The sequence below is a fragment of the Amblyomma mixtum genome, chromosome 1 (genome assembly GCF_055824585.1).
Source record: "Amblyomma mixtum isolate Tamu chromosome 1, ASM5582458v1, whole genome shotgun sequence".
Lineage (NCBI taxonomy): Eukaryota > Metazoa > Arthropoda > Arachnida > Ixodida > Ixodidae > Amblyomma > Amblyomma mixtum.
Genome location: NC_143012.1, coordinates 96,725,376 through 96,746,413, shown reverse-complemented (window position 1 = coordinate 96,746,413; position 21,038 = coordinate 96,725,376). Strand labels below are relative to the sequence as shown.

At 46.3% G+C, this 21,038-nt stretch overlaps 2 protein-coding genes across 2 annotated transcripts in view; both read left to right on the top strand.

Moving 5' to 3' along the window:
* The window catches only part of LOC149367269 (uncharacterized), a 39,950-nt gene that overhangs the window by 16,632 nt on the left and 2,280 nt on the right, over positions 1 to 21,038 (top strand). Inside the window, exons 6-7 of the mRNA XM_089573468.1 lie at positions 2,947 to 3,090; positions 7,854 to 7,945. Of these exons, the coding sequence (XP_089429594.1) occupies positions 2,947 to 3,090; positions 7,854 to 7,945 (236 nt within the window). The remainder of the gene's footprint in view (positions 1 to 2,946; positions 3,091 to 7,853; positions 7,946 to 21,038) is intronic.
* On the top strand, positions 12,157 to 20,547 carry LOC149367270 (uncharacterized). Its single transcript, XM_089571665.1, has 3 exons — positions 12,157 to 12,194; positions 14,409 to 15,042; positions 20,536 to 20,547. Exons 1-3 carry the CDS (start codon positions 12,157 to 12,159, stop codon positions 20,545 to 20,547), a joined length of 684 nt encoding a protein of 227 aa, XP_089427791.1.

The following is a 21,038-nucleotide window of genomic DNA, read 5'->3' as shown; positions in this document are numbered from 1 at the left end:
AGTGCGTTCCGTAAACTGGATAAGCACCGCGTCCACACTGCCACCCTGGCAGTTGGAAGTTAACGGTTGATCGCGAGATGCTCACCCAAAGAACGCTACGAGCTACTGCTGCAGTGCCGCGTGTCTTCCACGACGTTGTCAGCGCTAACGCATGCAGCTCACATTTCTCTCTCTTTCACCATACCACGTACATCGAAGCGCTAATCAGGCGTCCACTGACCCAGGGAGGCAGTTATATGCCTAAAACGTTGTCAACGCAAACACCAATGAGCGCAATGAACGCCTACGGCCTATGGCTTCCATGCCGCCGTTCCTGCTGCACCGTTGTCAATGCCAACGCATACAGTGCACATCTGTCACTACCGCATGGCCCAAGGCAATAGGTTGCAGTTTTTGAGACATTAACAACACCCTTAAAGACGAAAGCTTTTGCTGGATTTATTGCCCTCGCGCACGAAAAGAATTATTGCCCTATGATTCTGCCCATTCGAAGACTTCACAGCGCGCTATAGCCCGGATGTGCCTGGAAGCGTCGCTGAAGAAATCATGTCCCCATAAAGCGAGCGAAAGCTGTCAAACCAAGATTCGGAAGTTGGAACAAGCAGGCTTTCCAACGTCGATCGTTAGCGCAGTAGCAGAAGCTTTGTTGGTAAAACTCAAGAAAGAATGTAGTAAAAAAGGCAATAAAGATGAGGTCACCAAAGCCAAAAGTAGACCGGTTGTCATCCCCTACATCCATAAGGTGGCGCACAATTTTAAGCATGCGGCAACAAAATACAAGGTACCTGTGTTTTTTCCGCTCCCAAGAAACTGGCGGCCCTGTGCGTTAAAACTGATCCCAACAAGGCAAATAAAACTGGATGTTAGAAGGGACATGCAGCTCCGTTTGTTAAATGTGCCGTGGGAGTCGTGTACCAGATTCCTCTCACGTGCGGAAAAAAGGACATCGGCCAAACTGGCCGGCGTATTAACGACCGATTAGCAGAACACAATCGGGATTTACAAAATGGCACAGGTTCACATCTGGCCCATCACTGTAAAGCCTGCGGTGAAGAAAGAAAGATTGAGTGTACAGCAAGGCTGAAAGAAACGAAGGTTTTAAGCCGAAGTAAGGCCCAGACATCCCGTGAACTGTTAGAGGCTTTCTATATCAAAAGCAACTTTAGTGATTGTGCAAGTACCCCATCAATTGCCATATACCGGGTGTCCCAGCTAAAGGTAACCAACCTTTTAAAAAAGGCGAAGTGTCCTAGTCCAGTGAAACTAACTAAAGGTTGTTCAGAGTCGCATGGCCTAGTCTCGTGTATTTTTTTCATTCTTCAAAGTTAATTAATTAGTTAAGCTTAATTAGCTAACTTTTTAATTATTGACATCAGGAAAAAAGTGTCAATGAAAATGTTTTAGATCGCCTCGAAAAACCGCTAGTAGTGCTGTTTCCACGACGGTACGATTTACGTAGCTTCATTTATCGGCCTCAAAAGAAAGTTATCACGTGACCAGCTGCTCGCTCGCATCTCTGCCCCAATGTGCACCCAAAGTATCATCGAGGAGAGGCGAGGAGGAAAACAGGATTTTATTCTCTAAGGTACATCTTGGGACGTTGAAGTGGCACGGTTGTCGCGTGGAAGCTTTTTTATTGTCCGAATTACGGTTAAAGGCTGGTAAAAAAACTACTTTACGTAAATAGTACGTTGCTGCAAATGTTTCAGTCAGCTGTTTTTCAAGGTGATGTACAAGTTTTTCATTGACACTTTGTTCATCAAGTCAATAATTAAAAAGTTAGCTAATTAAGCTTAACTAATTACTTAAGCTTGAAAAACGAAAAATACTGCAAAGTAGGTCACGCGACTCTAAGGAACCCTCAGTTGGTTGCAGACGGCTAGGGCATCCCCTGTTTTTTAAAAGCTTGGTTACATTTAGCTGGGACACCTGGCATAAGAATGAAACTGCTTTTTGGATACACGGTGGTGAGACACCTGTGTGACTCACCTATCCTTTTTCAATTTTTGTGCAACCCTACAGGGCATGTGTGGTTCTTGCTATCCCTCTTAATTGTTTGCCTGATATTCATTTGCATTCGCGGTGAATAAATAAGTTGGAAGTTGCGCCTGTCCCGTCAAGCTTTCTGGGTGTTGTCTCTTTCGGCGCTACAGCCCTTTTCTGGAAACATACACCAACCAGCCCCCGAACAAGTATTACTCAGTAACAGAGGAGACTCGGTGCTCAAGCTATTGTGTGCGCCGTAGATCGCTGATGACATGAGAGAGTTCGGAGGAAGGTCACACCGGTTGTTTTCGGCTCCCTGGCCTGAAACATGAGCGCGTGGTAGCCGAGTGCCGTTTCTTCCGACATAAAGCCTGTAACATAGTATCAGTTCACCACAGTTAATCTAGACACGTAATAGCATACCAGTAGCGCTCACTGCGACGTTTCGTGCTGGATCAAAGCAAAGGGGGAAGGCATGATCTTAACTCTCCGTACTCTCCCTGCTCTCATAAATGAACTCCTTCCATGCGAACCTTCACACGCGACTTCAGGTGGCTCACCCACGAATATTGTCACTATAAGGCTGAAGTGCTCATTGAAGCTCAAAGAGCACACGTGAAACTGCTGGAACCCACCACAGAGCTCATATTTAGGACATATACATCCGACGCCAACCTCACTTCCATTTAACAAGAGTAATACTTCTCAAGGAACCTCTTTTACACAATATCTCTTGTCCAATGACCGCATATTCTGGTCTCATACTCCACGTACCTCGAAATTAAAATGGTTTCCTAGTCTCCTAAGGGTATGACCACACCATGTGTTCCAGTGCCCGTATGCCAATCTAGTTATTTAACGATAGAATGAAGTCCAGATTGGTAGACGCGGCGAGGGCTCTCTGTACCCGCATACTTAGCTTGCCGACTATTGTAACATGTCATTTTCCTTCTTTTCTAGGGGTACTACAAGGACCAGTTTATTGCGCAGCACGAAACGGTATTCCAGGATCTAAAGTACTTTTACATGCACGGCTTTGACTATAACTCATCGGAATTACTCTCGGTGCATTTCACGAAGACTGACGGAAGTTCGCCCATAAAAGTGAGTTCTCTAGTCGCTCTTGTACACTAGCGGCTACTTTCCCCAGAAATGTCCGAATGATACTTGAACTGTCCAATAACAGAACACACCTAGAAGAAAAATATCTTTTAAATATTCTGTGTGCCTTATAAGCAGCAACTTAGAATAAAAGCGTTGCTTTTCTCTCGATACTTAAATAAATGATGTATCAGCAAAGCAGATTTATCATGCAAGCAAGGTTTTTAGTTTTCGCATGCAAGATTCAGTGTATTGCAGAATTGACGAGTACCTTTCGTATAAACCTATTGTTCTAATTTTCGAAATCGCACTTAGATACATGACCCCTTTTTACGAGCTTGCGCTGAGTTCCCCATGACCACTCAAGGCACAAGTCATCTTGACTATTATAATAAATTGCGATCACTATATTAAGATGTTGATTGATCCTAGGTAAAACGTGGAAAAAAGTAGTAGCTGGTCGATTGAACAAATCAGCTATTCTACGTGCCGTTATAAAAGGTGTGATATTTAGCCACTGGCCATAGCTTAATCCAGGGAAGATTACATCCACCTGAATCTCCGTTTGCAGGCACCACGAACTAAGTTTCGGTAAAAAAAAGAGGGACCGAAGCGTGGCCTTGTTTTAGAGCATCCAACTCACATTCGGCAGGTGATGGGTTCGATCCCCAGCGCTGCGAGCACCCACCGGAATCTTCAATGGGTACAAGATTTCCTCCGGCCCGGTGCTGGGCTCTTCTAGGGTGAGATGCTTGGGAAAAGAGTCTTGACCACAGTTGCCTTGACGGATCACAGATAAGTGCAGCCGTAGAGCAACCCTAATTCCGCCTCGTGTGGGAGAATCTCAATTTGTGGCCCTTTTTGACACAGTGACGGGATTTGAAGGCGCAGGCTCGTTTCGGAAGCAATGCAACCCTGGGAAGCCGAGCACCAGGCTGGGGCATAGCTTGAACCCATTTTGAGAAAACCGGTGGATACCCGGCCTGCGGCGGGCGTCCAACCCACCACCTCCCGAAGCCGAAGCGGGTGCTCTACCACGAAGCCACGACTGCAGTACGCGAGTTGCTGTACGACTGCGAGTTGCTGTACGTCCGCTGCATGAAAAACGCTTCTGCCATGGCACTAGTGTTAACCCGGACGAATGGAAGCTGCGGCACATTACCGCTGCAGACTTTCCGATGTCATCTCTTCCCGCCTCACCCCAAGGCGCCCCCTTCTGTGCTCTTAAAATCTCTTGGAATCCGCGCCGTTACGTTACGATATCATCTGTTTTATTGAATTCGTATCATTTTCCCTGTCGATTGCCATTTCTTATCAAGTGGTCTTGATTCCCTGGCGCATTCCGCAATTTTTAAGGCGAAAGCCTTTAATGTCTCGTCGTTGTAAGCAGCAGTTGTCGACAGAAATGTCACGCTTTTCAGTTGGTCGAAACGGTCGTGACGTCACAGTGCGCCAATTTCAAACGCGGCAATTGTACTTTGGCTAGTAACCAGGCTCCTTCTCTCGAGCGGTTGGAGACCGTGCTGGCTAAGCTCTGACCCCAGAACGCAAGTTTTGGCGGTGGAGTGGGCTGACAAAGTCGTCGAGGGCTATGTACTCTCGACCACTTAATACTCTTTCGCTACCGCGGAAAAATGCATGATTTGGAGCGTACTGGAAGAAAATTTTTTTGCTCAAGAACTAATACACCCAGCACATGTTGCAATGCATGAAATTGTAGCTTATTAGTTACACTTCTGAATGAAACAAACACCAGAGTTGTGTGTGCAAAAGTAAATGAACATTTATTTGTGAAATTTGCTAAAAACACAAAAAAAGTATATAGCAAAAACAAAAATTACCGGCTGCACTAAGCCCGAACTTGATTAGAGGAAAACTGGAATATACAAACTGTTGCACATGTTTATAGCTGTCATTATTCACAGTTTCAGCTATGAGAAAAATTTACTGCACTTTCCATGGCTTGTCAAGTCAGGGGTCATGACTGTGGTGCCACTGTGAAGGGCAATCAGAGGTGATGATGTGAAGCAGAGGTAGACTGACAAGTGCTTCACATAAGGTTTTATCTTTGTTCCTCCCTTGTTCTCTGATAGCCGAGCTTGCAGTTTCTTCTTTTTTTCATTTTTTTCGATTGGTGTTGAATGGATTCTATGGGAGGATTGGGGGCGTGGACTTCTTTTCCCTCATCATACCCGAAGATGTCTTGAATGAGCTGCTCCCTGAAAGCCAGCTGATAAAATTTGGCATTTTAGGCAAGCTCTAAAACATCAGGATAGATGAAATAAGTTTTAGCGATGTGGTTCAAAAGCCAGGACACTTTCCAAGTCTTGCCAATAGATGCTGCCGCCACTGAATCATCCGGGTCCGTTACGTGCAAAAACAAACAAACAAAAAAAGCGAAAAACCAATTTTGAGAAATAATTTTTGATGGCAGAGGGCCAGAATAGGTTATTCTGGTATTTCAGTAGAGATACAGTCGTGGCAGGTCAACAATTCCAATGTATATGATGATTCCAATGAACATCAGAATCTCCAACAGATTCACGTCTTCCCATGAGCCGTCACGCCGAATTTACTGAAAATCTTCATCCATGCATACTTATTAGTGTTTCCGCACACGATCTTAATCATTTCCGCCGTGAAGAGCATCAAAAAAAAAGACGAGAAGTCGAACGAATCTCCGAGCGCCGCTCCGCAGCGATGTGCCGACATGGACACCTAGCTGTCGTCTTGGTTGAAAAACGCGACGCGACCTTGAGCATTTGGCAAACTGTCTTCGCCATACGTTGTCAAGAGCCTGAAGCACAAAAATAAACCACTGTCATCAATTACAAACCGTATGCACCGCAGAAAACACACAGCGAACGAAAACAGAACTTACATGCAAGTACGCGCTGACGTTCCAGGCTCCCGAGGCGAAGTCTCGCTGTCGAAACCGAAATCCGACGTTTGTACATTGTTGCCCGACTAATAACCGCTGCTTTCGTCGCAAAAAACGAAACCGAAGCCGGCCGACGTGCTTGGTGTCAGCTTTCGCTTTCGAGGAGCGCGCGGCGACGCGGACGCCATTTTCTCCGGCTGACGCTGCTGCGGCCGTTCAAAGTTTTATTTTTCACGGCGCCCCCTCATGTCAAAACATTGAAACCAAGGCTGCAATCGAAAGAGGAGTTGTTGAGCTCGCTAACTAGATGGCGGAGCACGTCCACAACGCTCCAAAATGAGCTTTTTTGTGCGGGCGATTTGAATCGATCATATGCGAACGATCGCCTATGGCGCGGTAGCGAAAGAGTTAACGCGACCTCTTGCCAAGCTCTTCCCGGCGAATCAAATGTTTTACAATCAATATTAACCAGGCAACCAATTGAAGGGATCATATAGTGATGCTCCAATTAAGTGGGACTAAGCTTAGTTAACTGGTTAATTGCCCAATTAGCCTAATTAACGTTTCTAGTCAGGCCATATAAATAAATAAAACCGAGTAGGAAATTGGTCGAGCTCGGGAATCGAACCCCGGTCTTCGGAGTGCGAGACGAGCATGCTATCCACTCCGCCATGCCAGCTCGATGGTTTGGAATGAACAAAGGCGCGTCTAGTGAATACGGTGTCTTCGCTCACTACCATCCTCCTCCCTTCCCTTCCAGCGAGGTTTAGGTACCAACCTAGATATGCGAGACATTTCCTTCCTCAAAAATCAATTTACCGACGAGCGAGGCGTAGAACCGAATGGGCGATGGCGTTCTATGGACTCCCTGGCAGCGTTGCAAGACGCTGTCGCGTTCCACTCTTAGATGCGAAGCTTAACATCTTAACCACACATCAGTGACCACACTTTAGGTAAAAAAAGTGCACCCTCTCCCCCTGAATTTTGACGGGTGTCCACCGAGATATGTGAGACAGTTACTGCGTAATTTCCTTTCCTCAGATACAATTTTCATTTTCTTCATTACGGGCCATCTTTGTCTTTCTTCTTTCACTCCCACTTCCTCCCTTCCTCTACGGTGCGGTTCAGGTGTCCACCGAGATGACAGAGAATTACTGCGTCATTTCCTTTCCTCAAAAAGCGTTGCCTTCAAACGGCAAGGCATCTCGCCGAACGGGTGGTGGCGTTCCGTGGACTCCCTGGCAGCGCTACAGCACGCTGTCGCGTTCCACTCCTAAAGGCGAAGTTCAAGCGTTATTAATTAGCAGTTAATTAGTATTCAGACATTAATCAGTAATTAACCATTAATTAGTGATTTGTCATCACTTAGTATTTAGTACTCAATTACATGTGACGCCACCAGTGCCACAGAAGCAGTCAAAGTGGTGCGGAAAACGCTTTCGCCTCTACGCACTTTAGACAGCCAAAGTGCCCCCTGAATTTTTCTCCTTCCTAAAATTACACCTATCAATTTCGTATTTGTAACTGATTCCGTTGTCTCTCATTTCAATTCAGCCATTTTCTTTAGCCTCCATATTTTTGCCTTACATGTAAGTAGCGGTAACGTACAGTATACAGTGCTATTCCTGGTGCTTCAGGGAAGACCGCCACTAAAGCTAAGTTATCTTCAAGAAACCATCGAAATTGGCAATTTTTCCAAATACTGTGCAACGTTTGAGCTGTGAATCGGGCTGTAAAATTAAAATAAAAATGGTAGCTAATGCATTATTCCCCATCACCTAAGCATGCAAGTTTTAATGTATATGCTGACGAGGTAGAAGAGTGCTACGTGCGACAGACGAATTTGTTCATTCAGATCACTTCTCTTCATTTTTATCCGTTTTAGGGCAACATACCCGACACGAACTTGGGATTCACTCTGCCAACTTCGACGCTCTACGCGTACGGCACATACACGGGAAAACAAGGCAACAAAAAGTAAGACAATTTTGAAACCTTGTGCGAATGCGCGTCCGAAAGGCGTTGGAGAGCAAGCGGCGCCAGAAATGATTTGCATCCTCTTTTCAGAAGGTAACCAAAGCATGACCTTGTGCCCGTGGAAATGCAGTAAGCATGAGGAGATACTGATAAGGAGGACAGCGTTAAAGCTCCCGTTATGCGGAAATTATGGCGTCGTCGTCGCCGGTATTCCTAGCTAGAAATACCCGCTGATGGAACTTAGGTGGGCAACCTAGCACGAGTGAATTTGTAATCTCTAGTTAGCGTGACAACCAAGTTCTGAACAGGCTGACCACCGCGGCAGGTGGCAGTTAAATGAGGGGGTGGTCGCCAGGTGTTGTCCAGGAGGACCAACTTCGGTTGCACAAACACCACGGATGGGAGCACCTGCCATCGCACAGCCCTGTGTTATAACCGCTGCGCCACTGTGTCAGCAGTGGTATGAGGACAAGCAGGGATCTGTGAATAGAAAGTCAAGAACGTTAACCCAATCAAGCTTTTAAGGCGAAAGCCTTCAATGTCTCATCGTTGTAAGCAGCAGTTGTCGACAGAAATGTCACGCTTTTCAATTGGTCGAAACGGTCTTGACTTCACCGTGCGCGAATTTCAAACGGGGCCAATTGTACTTTGGCTAGTAACCTGGCAACCAATTGAAGGGATCGTATAGTGATGCTCCAAGTAAGTGGGTCTGAGCTTAGTTAATTGCTTAATTACTCAATCGGCCTAATTAACTTTTCTAGTCGGGCCATATAAATAAATAAAACCGAGTAAGAAATTGGTCGAGCTCGGGAATCGAACCCCGGTCTTCGGAGTGTGAGACGAGCATGCTATCCACTCCGCCATGCGAGCTCGATGGTTTGGGAAGAACAAAGGTGCGTCTAGTGAATACGGTGTCTTCGCTCACTCCCATCCTCCTCCCTTCCCTTCCGGCGATGTTTAGGTTTCCACCGAAATATGAGAGAGAGATACATTTCCTTTCCTCAAAAACCAATTTACCGACGAGCGAGGCATAGAACCGAATTGGCGATGGCGTTCTATAGACTCCTGGAAGCGTTGCAAGAGGTTGTCGCGTTCCACTCTTAGAGGCGAAGCTTAACATCTTAACCACACATCAGTGACCACACTTTAGGTCAAATAAGTGCCCACCTGAATTTTCCCGGGTGTCCACAGAGATATGTGAGACAGTTACTGCGTAATTTCCTTTCATCAAATACAATTTTCATTTTCTTCATTACGGGCCATCTTTGTCTTTCTTCTTTCACTCCCACTTCCTCCCTTCTTCTACGGTGCGGTTGAGGTGTCCAGCGAGATGACAGAGAATTACTGTGCCCTTTCCTTTCCTCAAAACGCGTTCAAAGGGCAAGGCATCGCGCCGAACGGGTGGTGGTGTTCCGTGGACTCCCTGGGCCACGCTACAACACGCTTTCGCGTTCCACTCCTAAAGGCGAAACTTAAGCGTCATTAATTAGTGATTTGTCGTCACTTAGTAATTAGTACTCAATTACATGTGACGCCACCAGTGCCACAGAAGCAGTCAAAGTGGTGCGGAAAACGCTTTCGCCTCTACGCACTTTAGACAGTCAAAGTGCCCCCTGAATTTTTACGTCATAATCTTGAAACGGGGATCAAGTGTCCGCACAATTTTAATTTCAATTTTTTTTTATTTCGTACTGCGTAGTCCTGGTATCAGCCTTCTCTCCCCACAACGTCCAAAACCAAAAGGGTGTGAGGAGATAAAATTTTACGAGCGCTTTGCGAAACCACAAAAAAGGGCTAGAAAATGTAGCGAAAAGTTATATCTAGTGAAAAGTTCAACGCTTAAATAATTTACCAGTAGAATGGACCATGAGAGTGATAATAAATCTCCAGGTAGGCAGAATTGTATCGTGAATTGACATGGGAGAGCAGCGTAGCTGGGGGCTGATTTTGAGCAGCTGTACTCACACAGGTAATCAACTTATCTGAGATCTCGTAGTTTGGGTCAATCAGTATATGCTGATGAGCTCCTAAAGGCAGTTCAAACTGAGACGCGATCCAACATCTGCGACTGATTTCGTTGGTAACTGCCCACGGACGGCGTCATGCTGAACCCGGCGTACTCGTGCATTTGGTTTGCTGTTGGGAGTCACTGTTAACCACGTGCGAATGTGCGCATCGCCAGTCGAGGTGCCAGTGAGCACCTGCCGCACAAGGAACGTAGGAGCCTCCTCCGCAGAGAGCGAGAGCGCGTCGGACGAATTGATTTCTACCTGTCAACGAAAGACGTATGGAACTCTATCTGAAAGCGCTACGAGGCTGAGGAGCGAATTGCAGTGCCAAACGGATATTTACGGGATTTATTCTGCATTGTTACCGGGTTTACTCTGCTTAGCGTTGCTCAGGTCGACAAATTCTCGCTCGCCTTCCGGCGTGCAAAGCCACCGGTATCTTGCCTCGGGCGGCGACACTGGCTTTCATCGTAGCTTCGAGCAGCTTAACGTGCGGTTCGCGTAGAGTACACTCTTGCCTATACACCATTGCTTGATTAGTGGGCAGGAGACGCAGAAATGCGCTCAAAACATGCGCTTGACGCACCCCGCTGTTGCCATCGTCCTCTGAGCTCTCAATCCGACGCACGGAGCAGCTTCCGGCTCTAGCCACCGGTCAAGTGCGCAATGGGTCTGTGTGAGAAAAGCTGCCCTCTTGGACGCAACGACCATGTCCTCTACTGCGGCAGTAGTAAACAACAAAAAAATATTGTTGTTTTGCGTAGTTGACCAAATGCGAATTAGGTGCGCTTATGCAGCAACGGTTATTGAAGAAAGAAGACACTGTTTCATAGGACGACAATTTTTTTCATGTAATGCGAGAAGTCATTCGACTGAAAGTACGTATTGAAATGGTTGACTGATTAAGAGGATGCATAACCGTGCAAGACATACAACAAGCCATGCGCCTTTGGACACACTTGAGCAGTATCCCATGCTATGCATCGTCGCAGGCGGCGATATTTCTACATTCTGCATAGGCTCCCTGTAGGGCCATTGGTAGGAAAATTAAACGTGCACAGCTCCAAAGCCTGGCCGCTAGCAGATCAGATATGCCTGTGCCGACATTGCAAGCGATGTACTTTAGACCGCTGCTCTTAAGCCGCGTTAACATTTGCGAGAAACTTCCCACAGCAGAGCTTCATCAACGGCGCCGTCGCCTCGCAGCTCCGCGGAAAGTTGCCCACTCTACGCCAGTTTGTTCTTATAGCCAATTACGTGATACCATCGACGCGCTCCTGCTGCATCTCCATAGGCGAGCTTGGACCAGATTCCGCACTCTCTCCTTGGGTCGTCTTCTCGCTGTTCTGTAGTGGCCGCGGTCGACGGAAGGTGAGTGACGTGACGTCACAGTCACCTCCCATTGGCTGTTTTCTTCTGCGAAAATGAATAAATGGCTGAGGCTTAGCTTAGATTAAGCCTAGTCAGATGCGAAGCATATTGTCGCCGAGTTGCATATCGAGCACGCCGCTTGGCTAGACGTTCTTCACGCTCTTCATCAGTCTCTGTAGCACGCCGCAACTTTTGCTTCTCATTCCAACGAGCAGCCCTGTCTCCAGGAGGGATCTCTATCCCGTGTACGCCTAGCAGAGGCAGGCGCACCCCCTTGTATACCGCCGCTCCAGCATCACGTGTTCACTACAGCGCACCTAGCGGCAGAAGCAGGAAACACATTGGTCGCGACGCCTCGCGCGACGGCGCGAGCTGGGGCCCCGTTTCTCCTATGTCGTTACTTCACGCATCACGTGGTCCTCCTTGGTCGCGACGCCTCGCGCGACGGCGCGAGCTTGGCCCCCGTTTCTCATCTGCTGTGACGTCACGCACCACGTGGTTATCCTTGGTCACGACGCCTCGCGCGACGGCGCGAGTTGGGCCCCCGTTTTTCATCTCCTGTGACGTCACGCATCACGTGGTATGAAATGGAGGTCACGAAAGGTCAATGGTAACGACACCACCGCGCTCGAGGAGCTGGGTTGGGCTATTTTAGTATGCTTCGCATAAAAAAGTGGTAGGGTTTCGACGTAGGTAAACCGGGTTAGTGTGCGAAAGCCTGCGTTTAGCCTGGTTTGCTAATTTCTTGGCCATCGGCCCGCCTGGAAAGGATATTAGACTCTCGTTCAGCTCTCATCGACGTTAAGCTGGTGTGACCTATTCGTGCCGCAGATGGAAGTTGATGAAGACGACGGTGTGCAATCCACAAGGTGAGCGGCTGTTGTTGAGAGGCTGTTGTAGGGGCGGGATCGCCTGCGGCGGTACTACTCTCGTGCAGAGGCCGGCGAAGCTGATACATGCGCTCCGTCGCGGGTTCGAAACCCCGTCGCGGGTGTATTTGTTAAGGCGTAAGCCTTACTTGCGCCGCTGAACGAAAACCCGTCTCTCTTCGTGCGCGCCTGAGCGTGTGAGCGCACCCCTGCGACGCGTTATAGTCAACGCTCTGGAGTACTTATTAAAGATGGCATCCACGTGCAACCTGGCAGGTGGTGTCTATATTAATTACTGCTCGTAGCGGTTGCTCGAGACAACATGGATTGCGCAAGTCGAACCAAGGACTGCAGAAGCCATCTGATGGCAGTGGTACAGCGCTTAACCGCTGCACCAGAACGCCAGAAGAGGTATGAGGACTCCCAGAGATTTATGAATGCTTTTTCGACATTCCACGAAACAGATTAGCACTAGGACAGCATAGAAGAAACGCAAAGCATAGGAAGGGCGCTGTTTAGTGTTTTTTGCCCTCGTTCCGCTGCACTGTGTTAATCTGTTTCGTAGAAAGTACGAACAAACTAGCCCACACCAGAGTCCTCCTAGAACCTAAATCGACAAAAACTAATTCTGCATATTTGGACATTAACCCATTAGCTAACGCTGCAACGAACGTATGTGATGTGTGGCACTTGTGGACTTGCCCAGCGACGGCCCCTATTAGAAAACGGCTCCTCAGGGAAGTGGGCCTGCGATGGAACCGCCAATGTAACATTGTGAAATGGGATATGAACAACCAGTTCACCACCAAACTCTGCGACTACTTCGGTGAAACTGGTCTCCAATCGTTCTTTTAACTTTCTATTCCGTACCTTCCACTCTGCTATCTCAACTTAGGCCTCATGGTAGAATTCACGAATTGAAAAAAAAAAGAAAGCTATCGCGTCATATCCTTAAGGAGGAGTGGGGGCCGAGGCACGATGGTGGGGCTGCCTTCACGATGTCATGCATAGAGAGAACTGCCAGCTGCGTGGCACCGGGTTACATCACGCCACGGCGCGCGTTGACTGAGTTCACAAAGTGAGCGGGCACGCTTTCGCTTTCTCGCACGTCAGTATGCTGTCTCTAAGCCTACTTTTTTTTTTATTTGAGCGTGACCTGTTTCTTTGCTAAGTTTGGTCGATGTCACTTGCAAGGTCGCTCCACCACTGACTCCCACAGGCACGCAGGTCCTCCGAGCTTCCTCACACTGGCTGCAGCTTGCAGGACGCGCCTCCGAACTAACCCGGTTTACTCGGAGGCTTCATACGAGGTTCTTGGTGGGATCGTGTTAAGTAGTTCTTCCGCACTAGAGTTCCTCCTGGACCGATCGTTCTGCGGAGCGGGAGACCAACCGGTCTGCCGCAGGAAAGCCAGTTTCTGAGCGAGGTCGAGTGCGGGAAGCATTCTACGTCGCGCGTTTTCCCATTAGCGTGAGCGTGCATTAAGGCACCCTTTCCAAGACTTAGCGGCGTGCCTCGCTGTAAGCGTAAGCTAGCGCGGAGCACAGCGGATGATGAAGGACGGCGATAGAGAACAAAGCCCCAGGATGAAAGTGGAGGCGGAAGGTTGGACCGTATCGTCACTGGACTGGCCACTGGTAGGACGTCGCTGGTAAGGTATGCGGCGAGCGCGTCGCCAGAAGTGCCAGTTGTGGTCGCCCTTTTCTCAGATGTATCACCACAGCCGCGGCGCCGCTTTCCGTTCGCGCAAGGCGATGCTCAGCCCCGGCGGATCACTGTGCAACCGTTCGTAATGAACACTGGAAAATGGTTTAGAGCTTAAAAGGAGGGATAAGTGCAAGTCATATCAAGCATTTCACCTCCGATAACGCTGGGGTAGAATGATGCGAACGACGTGAGATTTCAGTTTGGCATATTAAAACGGGGCATAAATTTCAGCAACACGACAAGGGTTACATTATATTTAGATACTTTCGTTCTTTCTGAAACAGCTATAATGTAGTAGGGCGGTCTGTAGACGCCAAGAATGCATTCGCTTTGAGCGATAAAAGTGAGCTAGGTGGCATTGCAACCATTTTCATGAAGAGGGAGTGAAGACAAGCTGATGTTGGCCTCCTTCAGAAGCTTTCGTCGTTCTAATGATTACAATGCCACATTAAATGAAAATGGAAAGTTTTCGAGCTAGAAACGCAAACAGTGAAATACGGATGCCAGGGTTTGCTGGCCGACTGGGGGGCACGACGCCGTATTGGCAATTGAGCGCTTACCTTTCACACTGTTCCAGGCTGCCCTACTCCTTGGCTCATCGCTACCTTGTTTGGCATCCGACGTGGTCTTCACTTGCCCAGTTGAGAACGCGAATCAACCCGCGGATTGGACGCACCAGCCTTGCTTACAGATCCATCTGGAAGGAAACCTGTTCTTCGGCTGGCAACCGCGGTCGTTCATCACCAGCGATACCACTATCAGCGCCGGCCACACGGAATATAAGCTGCTGCCCGTGAACGCCCCTCTGGAGCACGACGCCGTATTGGCAATGGAGCGCTTACCTTTCACACTGTTCCAGGCTGCCCTGCTCCTTGGCTCATCGCTACCTTGTTTGGCATCCGACCTGGTCTTCACCTGCCCAGTTGAGAACGCGAATCAACCCGCGGATTGGACGCAACAGCCTTGCCTACAGATCCATCTGGAAGGAAACCTGTTCTTCGGCTGGCAACCGCGGTCGTTCATCACCAGCGATACCACTATCAGCGCCGGCCACAAGGAATATAAGCTGCTGCCCGTGAACGCCCCTCTGGGGCACGACGCCGTATTGGCAATGGAGCGCTTACCTTTCACACTGTTCCAGGTGAGTTGCTTTGATCATTGCACTTGCCTAAGAAGCAAGAATCGCTGCTTGTTTTTGGTGTCGTGCCCCAGAGAGTGGTTATTTGCCCCAGAAGCATGCGAGGAAACTGTGCAACATTGCTTAAGTAGGTTACTCTTAATTCTTTCCGGGGATGTGGAAACAAACTCCGGACCTGATTCTAATGACATCCTGGCTACTGTGCTGGAGACTGTACAAAGGATCGAATCCGGCCAAGATGGAATTCGAAGTGATTTGAGAGAGTTAAAGCAGTGGCAAGCGTCAGTAGACATTGAACTGAAGCAGTTGTCTTCTAGACTTCGCAGTGTTGAAGTTGACGTTTCAGATCTAAAAAACAATCCCGCTGCGTCTTCGGCTGATTCTCCTGGTGCAGTTTCCAGCGTCATCTCTGAACAGCTGAGAATTATTGAATCCGTTGTAATGACGCGGAAAACAGGCTGAGACGCTGCAACTTGCTTTTTTTCGGCCTTTCCGATGACATATCTGAGACATGGCCAAGTGCTGAAAAAAAAGTGACCTGTGCAAGAATGAATTGGACATTACAGTAGATTCATCGCTAATAGAACGGGCACACCGCATTGGTAATTACGACCCGGAAAAGTGCAGGCCAGTGATGGTCAAATTCGCATTCTTTAAAGACAAACAACAGATCATTGGGAACGGCATCAAGCTGAAAGGAACTAACTACGCTGTGCGCGAAGATTTTTCCTTTCAAACACGACTGGCTAGAAAGAAGTTGATCGAATTTGCCAAACCACAAAAAGTTCCGTACAAGCTCAATGTCGATAAGCTGAGAATAAACGATAGTGTTTACGTGTACGACGCCGCTACTGACACCGTAAAACTATCTTCCGCATAGGTAAGGTGTTGCTCGGCTACACGTGTCATCAGGAAAAAACGAACATCTTACCGCAATAACACCGCGCAATCGCAGCTGTCCTTAGTTTTCACTAACATACGCAGCATTCTTCCTAAGCGCATTTAACTTTGTTCATATCTTGTCAATTGTGAATGCGACATTTTAATACTAACCGAAACGTGGCTCCATAAAGATATTAGGAACGATGAAGTCTTGCCTGATATGGACAGTTTCACTATCTACAGAAACGATAGGAGCGACAGAAGGGGAGGAGGGGTGTTGATTGCTGCTAGAAAGCATATAACTTCTTTTCCCGTTCATATTCCTAGTAAATTAGAAATTTTGTGGGTTTGCATCACATCGCCATCTTCCAAACATCTTATTGGAGTTTGTTACAGACCACCAGATAGTCCGCAATCATTCGTCTCCGATCTACATGATAACCTAACTGAAGCAAAAGCTAAATTTCCAAAAGCAAGTATTTGTCTACTTGGTGACTTCAACTTTCCTGAAATTGACTGCCCGAGCTTAAGTTCGAGAACACGTGATGGCACTAATTTTGTTCAACTAACTCTCGATTTCTGTTCGGTCCAATTAGTCGAGAAACCTACCCGAGGAAATAATAAGCTTGACCTCGTCTTCTCGTCAGTCCCAGACAATATAAGCCCTATCTCTTATTCTGATGGCTTTAGTGATCACGAACTGCTTAATTTCACGATTTCCACGCCTTCATGCGCACGTGCACAAACACATCAACGTATTTTTGAGTATAACCGCGCTGACTACAATGCCATTAATATCGGGTTACAATCCTTTTGTGACACATATCTTCCGACTATTTCTCAGCGTTCGGCCAACGATAACTGGGTTTTCTTCAAAAATAGTTTACTGGAATTAGTACACTGTCATATATCACTGCTCACCCTCCGCACGAACGCGTCTAAACCATGGTTCAACAGGATGTCACATGCATTAAAAAACAAGAAAAAGCGACTTTTCAAAGCTGCCAAACGCCTTGGCACACCGACTTGATGGCAGAAACAGAAAACCGCCGAAAAAACATATTGTAGTGCCACCAGGAAAGCAAAGCTTAAATATTATTCCCATGACCTTCAATCCCTTATGACACACAACCCTAAAAAATTTTGGAAAACGATATCACCTATTGACACTCCGGTTCTTGTTTCGTTGTTGGATAACACTGTTGCTCCAGTTATCGAAGAATAATGCCCACTTATATTTAATAATTATTTTTCTTCAGTGTTCACACAGGAAGACCATTCCACTACTCCACCATTAGTAGATGCCGATTACCAGTACATGAGTCCCATAGAAATAAGTATCTCCGGTATTGCAGCATTAATAAACAGTCTCAAGATTTCAACTCCTGCTGGCATTGATGATAATAATACAAAAATTCTCAAAAGCACAGTGATCCATTCAAGCAATATTCTCTTCCATATCTTTCGTCAGTCGCTATCAACTGGTGAAATTCCAAGGGATTGGAAAATTGGTAAAATTATCTCCATATTCAAATCAGGTGATAGAACGAACGCGCAAAATTATCGCCCCATATCTTTGACATCTGTCACATGTAAGATCCTCGAACACATCATCGTATCAGCAGTCGCGCAGCATCTAGATAGTAATAATTTCTTTTTTTCTAACCAGCACGGGTTCAGGAAAGGCTTCTCTTGTGAGACTCAACTACTGGAATTTACTAACGAGCTACTACACAATATGTACGAGAACTTCCAAACAGACTGCATATTCTGAGATTTTTCAAAAGCATTCGACCGCGTTGCGCATTCACGCTTAATAGGTAAAATTACTTCCCTCAACCTAGACTCACTAACAACCTCATGGCTAAGGAATTTCTTGTCTTTTCGTAAACAGTTCACAGTTATTAACGGCCACTCATCTCCATTTAGCGATGTTCTATTTGGTGTTCCTCAAGGAAGCGTCCTGGGCCCGTTGCTGTTCCTGATTTACGTTAATAATCTGCCATCCAACATTACATCAACCATTCGCTTGTTCGCAGATGACTGCATAATTTACCGCAGAATCCGATCACCTGCAGATCATCTTGCACTTCAAAGAGACCTCGATCATGTAACCGCTTGGTGTTCATCATGGCAAATGTCACTTAACACTAAAAAATGCAATTTAATGACATTCAGCCGCAACAATCTAACTCGTCGTTCAATTACATGCTCGATAACATCTTAGTCTCTCAGGCGTCGTCTTACAAATACCTCGGTGTCCATTTTTCATGTAACTTGTCCTGGTCCACTCATATACAGAAAATAACAGCTAAAGCATCCCGGACCTTAGGATACCTAAAACGGAATCTTCATGGAACTCCTGCTACTACCCGTCAGCTCGCCTATCAAACATTTGTTCGTCCGCAACTCGAGTATGCATCGTCCATTTGGTCACCTCACCAGGCTTATTTAATTAACTCCCTTGAATCAGTCCAAAATCGTGCTGCGCGTTTCATCTCCAGAAACTATGACCGTCACTCAAGCGTCACAAACATTAAATTATCGCTCTCTCTTTGTACTTTGCAATCACGAAGATTAATTGCCCTAGTCTGCTTATTTGACAAGATAGTCTATAGTACTAAACATTCGACTCTACCTCTCGCGCAACCTCACCGCACCTCGCGCCGTTTAAACAACCATCTCAGCTTCCAACGCCTTTCAGGTAAAACCGTTGCATTCAATTCATCCGCTTTGCTGCAGGCTATTGTTCACTGGAATGGTCTTCCGGAACACATCGTCAATATTTGTGATCCAGCTTCTTTTAGGACCGAAATAACAGCCATTTTTTCTAATTACTGACGCGTCAATAACTATTGTATAATGATGTTATTGTTTTATGGTGAGTACTAACAGTCAGTTCGCATTGTGTAATGATGTTCTTATTGTTTTATGGTGAGTACTAAGAGTCAGTTGGCATTGTGTGATGATGTTCTTACTGTTTGAAGAATACTAACAGTCAATCAGCATTATATAATCATGTCATTCATGCTCTTGTTATTACCCCTATTTATGTAATCCCTCCCTCACACAATACTCCATGTTTGGAGCCTGTGAAGCAACGTGAATAAATAAATAAATAAATAAATAAATAGACTTTTCCAATAGACTACGCTGCGTCGACGAACATTTTTCAGGGTGGTTAGGCTACACAGTGATTCACGTGAAAACGGCTGCCACCGAATAATATTTGGTGCACGCGTAGAGAGTTTCCGTATAGAGGCGGAAAAATTTCTCAATACAGTTGGCTCAGGACAAAATGTGCGTTTTCATCCGAGGTACTCTTGAACAGAACCAAAAAGAGTAGGGGATAGAATTTTACTCAACACAACAATATAATTGAGTTGTCATCAATGTTTCCTCTTTAATGCGGCCTTGTAGTTTTTTGTTTTGCGCTATAAAATCTTTGCCGCACCAAACCACCACATAGCTTCACATCTTTCCTTCCTTCACATCTTCTCAAGAGCTTATAGCGCAGCTTTCTGATCAAGTTACCGTCTTTGATATATAAAGCGTAGTTTGAGAGCATTTCGAGATCAGAAATGAACCCCTCTAATTTCAGAAAAACCCTTATCTAACAAAAAAAAAAACATTAAACGATTTCCTCAATTGCCTTGCTCAATAAGAAAACGTGGGCCATCTTTCCAAAATTGCAAAAAAAGAAGAAAAATAGTAAACGGCTACCGCGGCGGGTAAAGAGAAACGTCAAGGGGTAAATTCTATCATATGTTATCAGAATCACAATCATTTCATCAAATATGATGGCGATGTTCGGTCCGCCGACAAAAAGAAAATGGAAAGGATTGACAATGCCGACGCACCCTACAGAGGCATTGCAGTGTTACAAAACATTGCACTTTCGGAAAACAAAAGAAACAAAAATAAGAAATCTGGTATTAGGTGTTCATCATTTCGGACTCCTTATTTAGGTGCCATGGGAGAGTGTAGCTCAAAAGTTGACTAGCATAATTTGTTGCTATCTTTGGTACATACCATTTTAATATCGCTCGCGTAGGCTATTTTAATTCTCCGCGTTGCAAGGCTGACATCTTTATCATTCGACAAAAAGTTTTATCAACGCAGGCTTTATACCACCCTAAAGTTTCGTATAGCTGTGGCAAACGGATAGGTCGAAGTTCATTGAAAATCGGTTCAGTGTGCTCTAGTCAAGGAGCGTTGTTACATTTCTAATTGCTTTATTTTGAAGGAGATACAAGCTGTTAATATTCGTAAAAGACATGGTACCCCACACCAAAAAGCAATACTTTATAACAGAAGAAAACAGTAGACCAAACAGCATCTTCTCAATGCTCTTTGGCATGAATATTTCAGTCGACACAAAATGCCGACAACGTTTGACAGGTTGTTCAACACCGTGTCAACGTGATCATTCCAGTTGAAGTTGTCATTAACAATAACACCTAAGCTTTTCACCGCAGGGACCGTTTCGATAAGTGCCTTACTGATCCTTAAACAGAGCGGTGGCATATTTGCCAGCTTATTACGGGGCCCGAAAACCAGAGCCGTCGTTTTGGCGGTGTTTATGTTTAATAAGTTATTCTCAAACCATTTCAGGAGCAACTGTGAACAATTTTTGGCTTGTTTTTTGAGATCTGGCAACTGTGCAGCTCTAAAGAAAATTGGTGTGGTCAGCGTAAGTGACGAAAGTTGGAAGTTTACTAATACGCACAGCCGCCGCGGTGGCTAACCGTTTATGGTGCTCGACTGCTGACCCGAAAGACGCGGGTTCGATCCCGGCCGCGGCGGCTAGAATTTCTTTGGAGGAGAAATTCTTGAGGCCCGTGTACTGTGCGATGTCGGTGCACGTTAAAGAACCCCAGGTGGTCGAAATTTCCGGAGCCCTCCACTACGGCGTCTCTCATAGCCTTAGTCGCTTTGGGACGTTAAACCCCATAAACCAAACCAAACTAATACAGACAATATCGTTAGCATAGAGAAAAACAGCAATGGCCTCAACATACTACCTTTCGGTACACCTGAAACGATGTTGCAAATGTCAGATAAGTCATTGTTTGTGCTTTTGCGTAGGGAACTCCGGTTTCCCATTAACCGGCTAC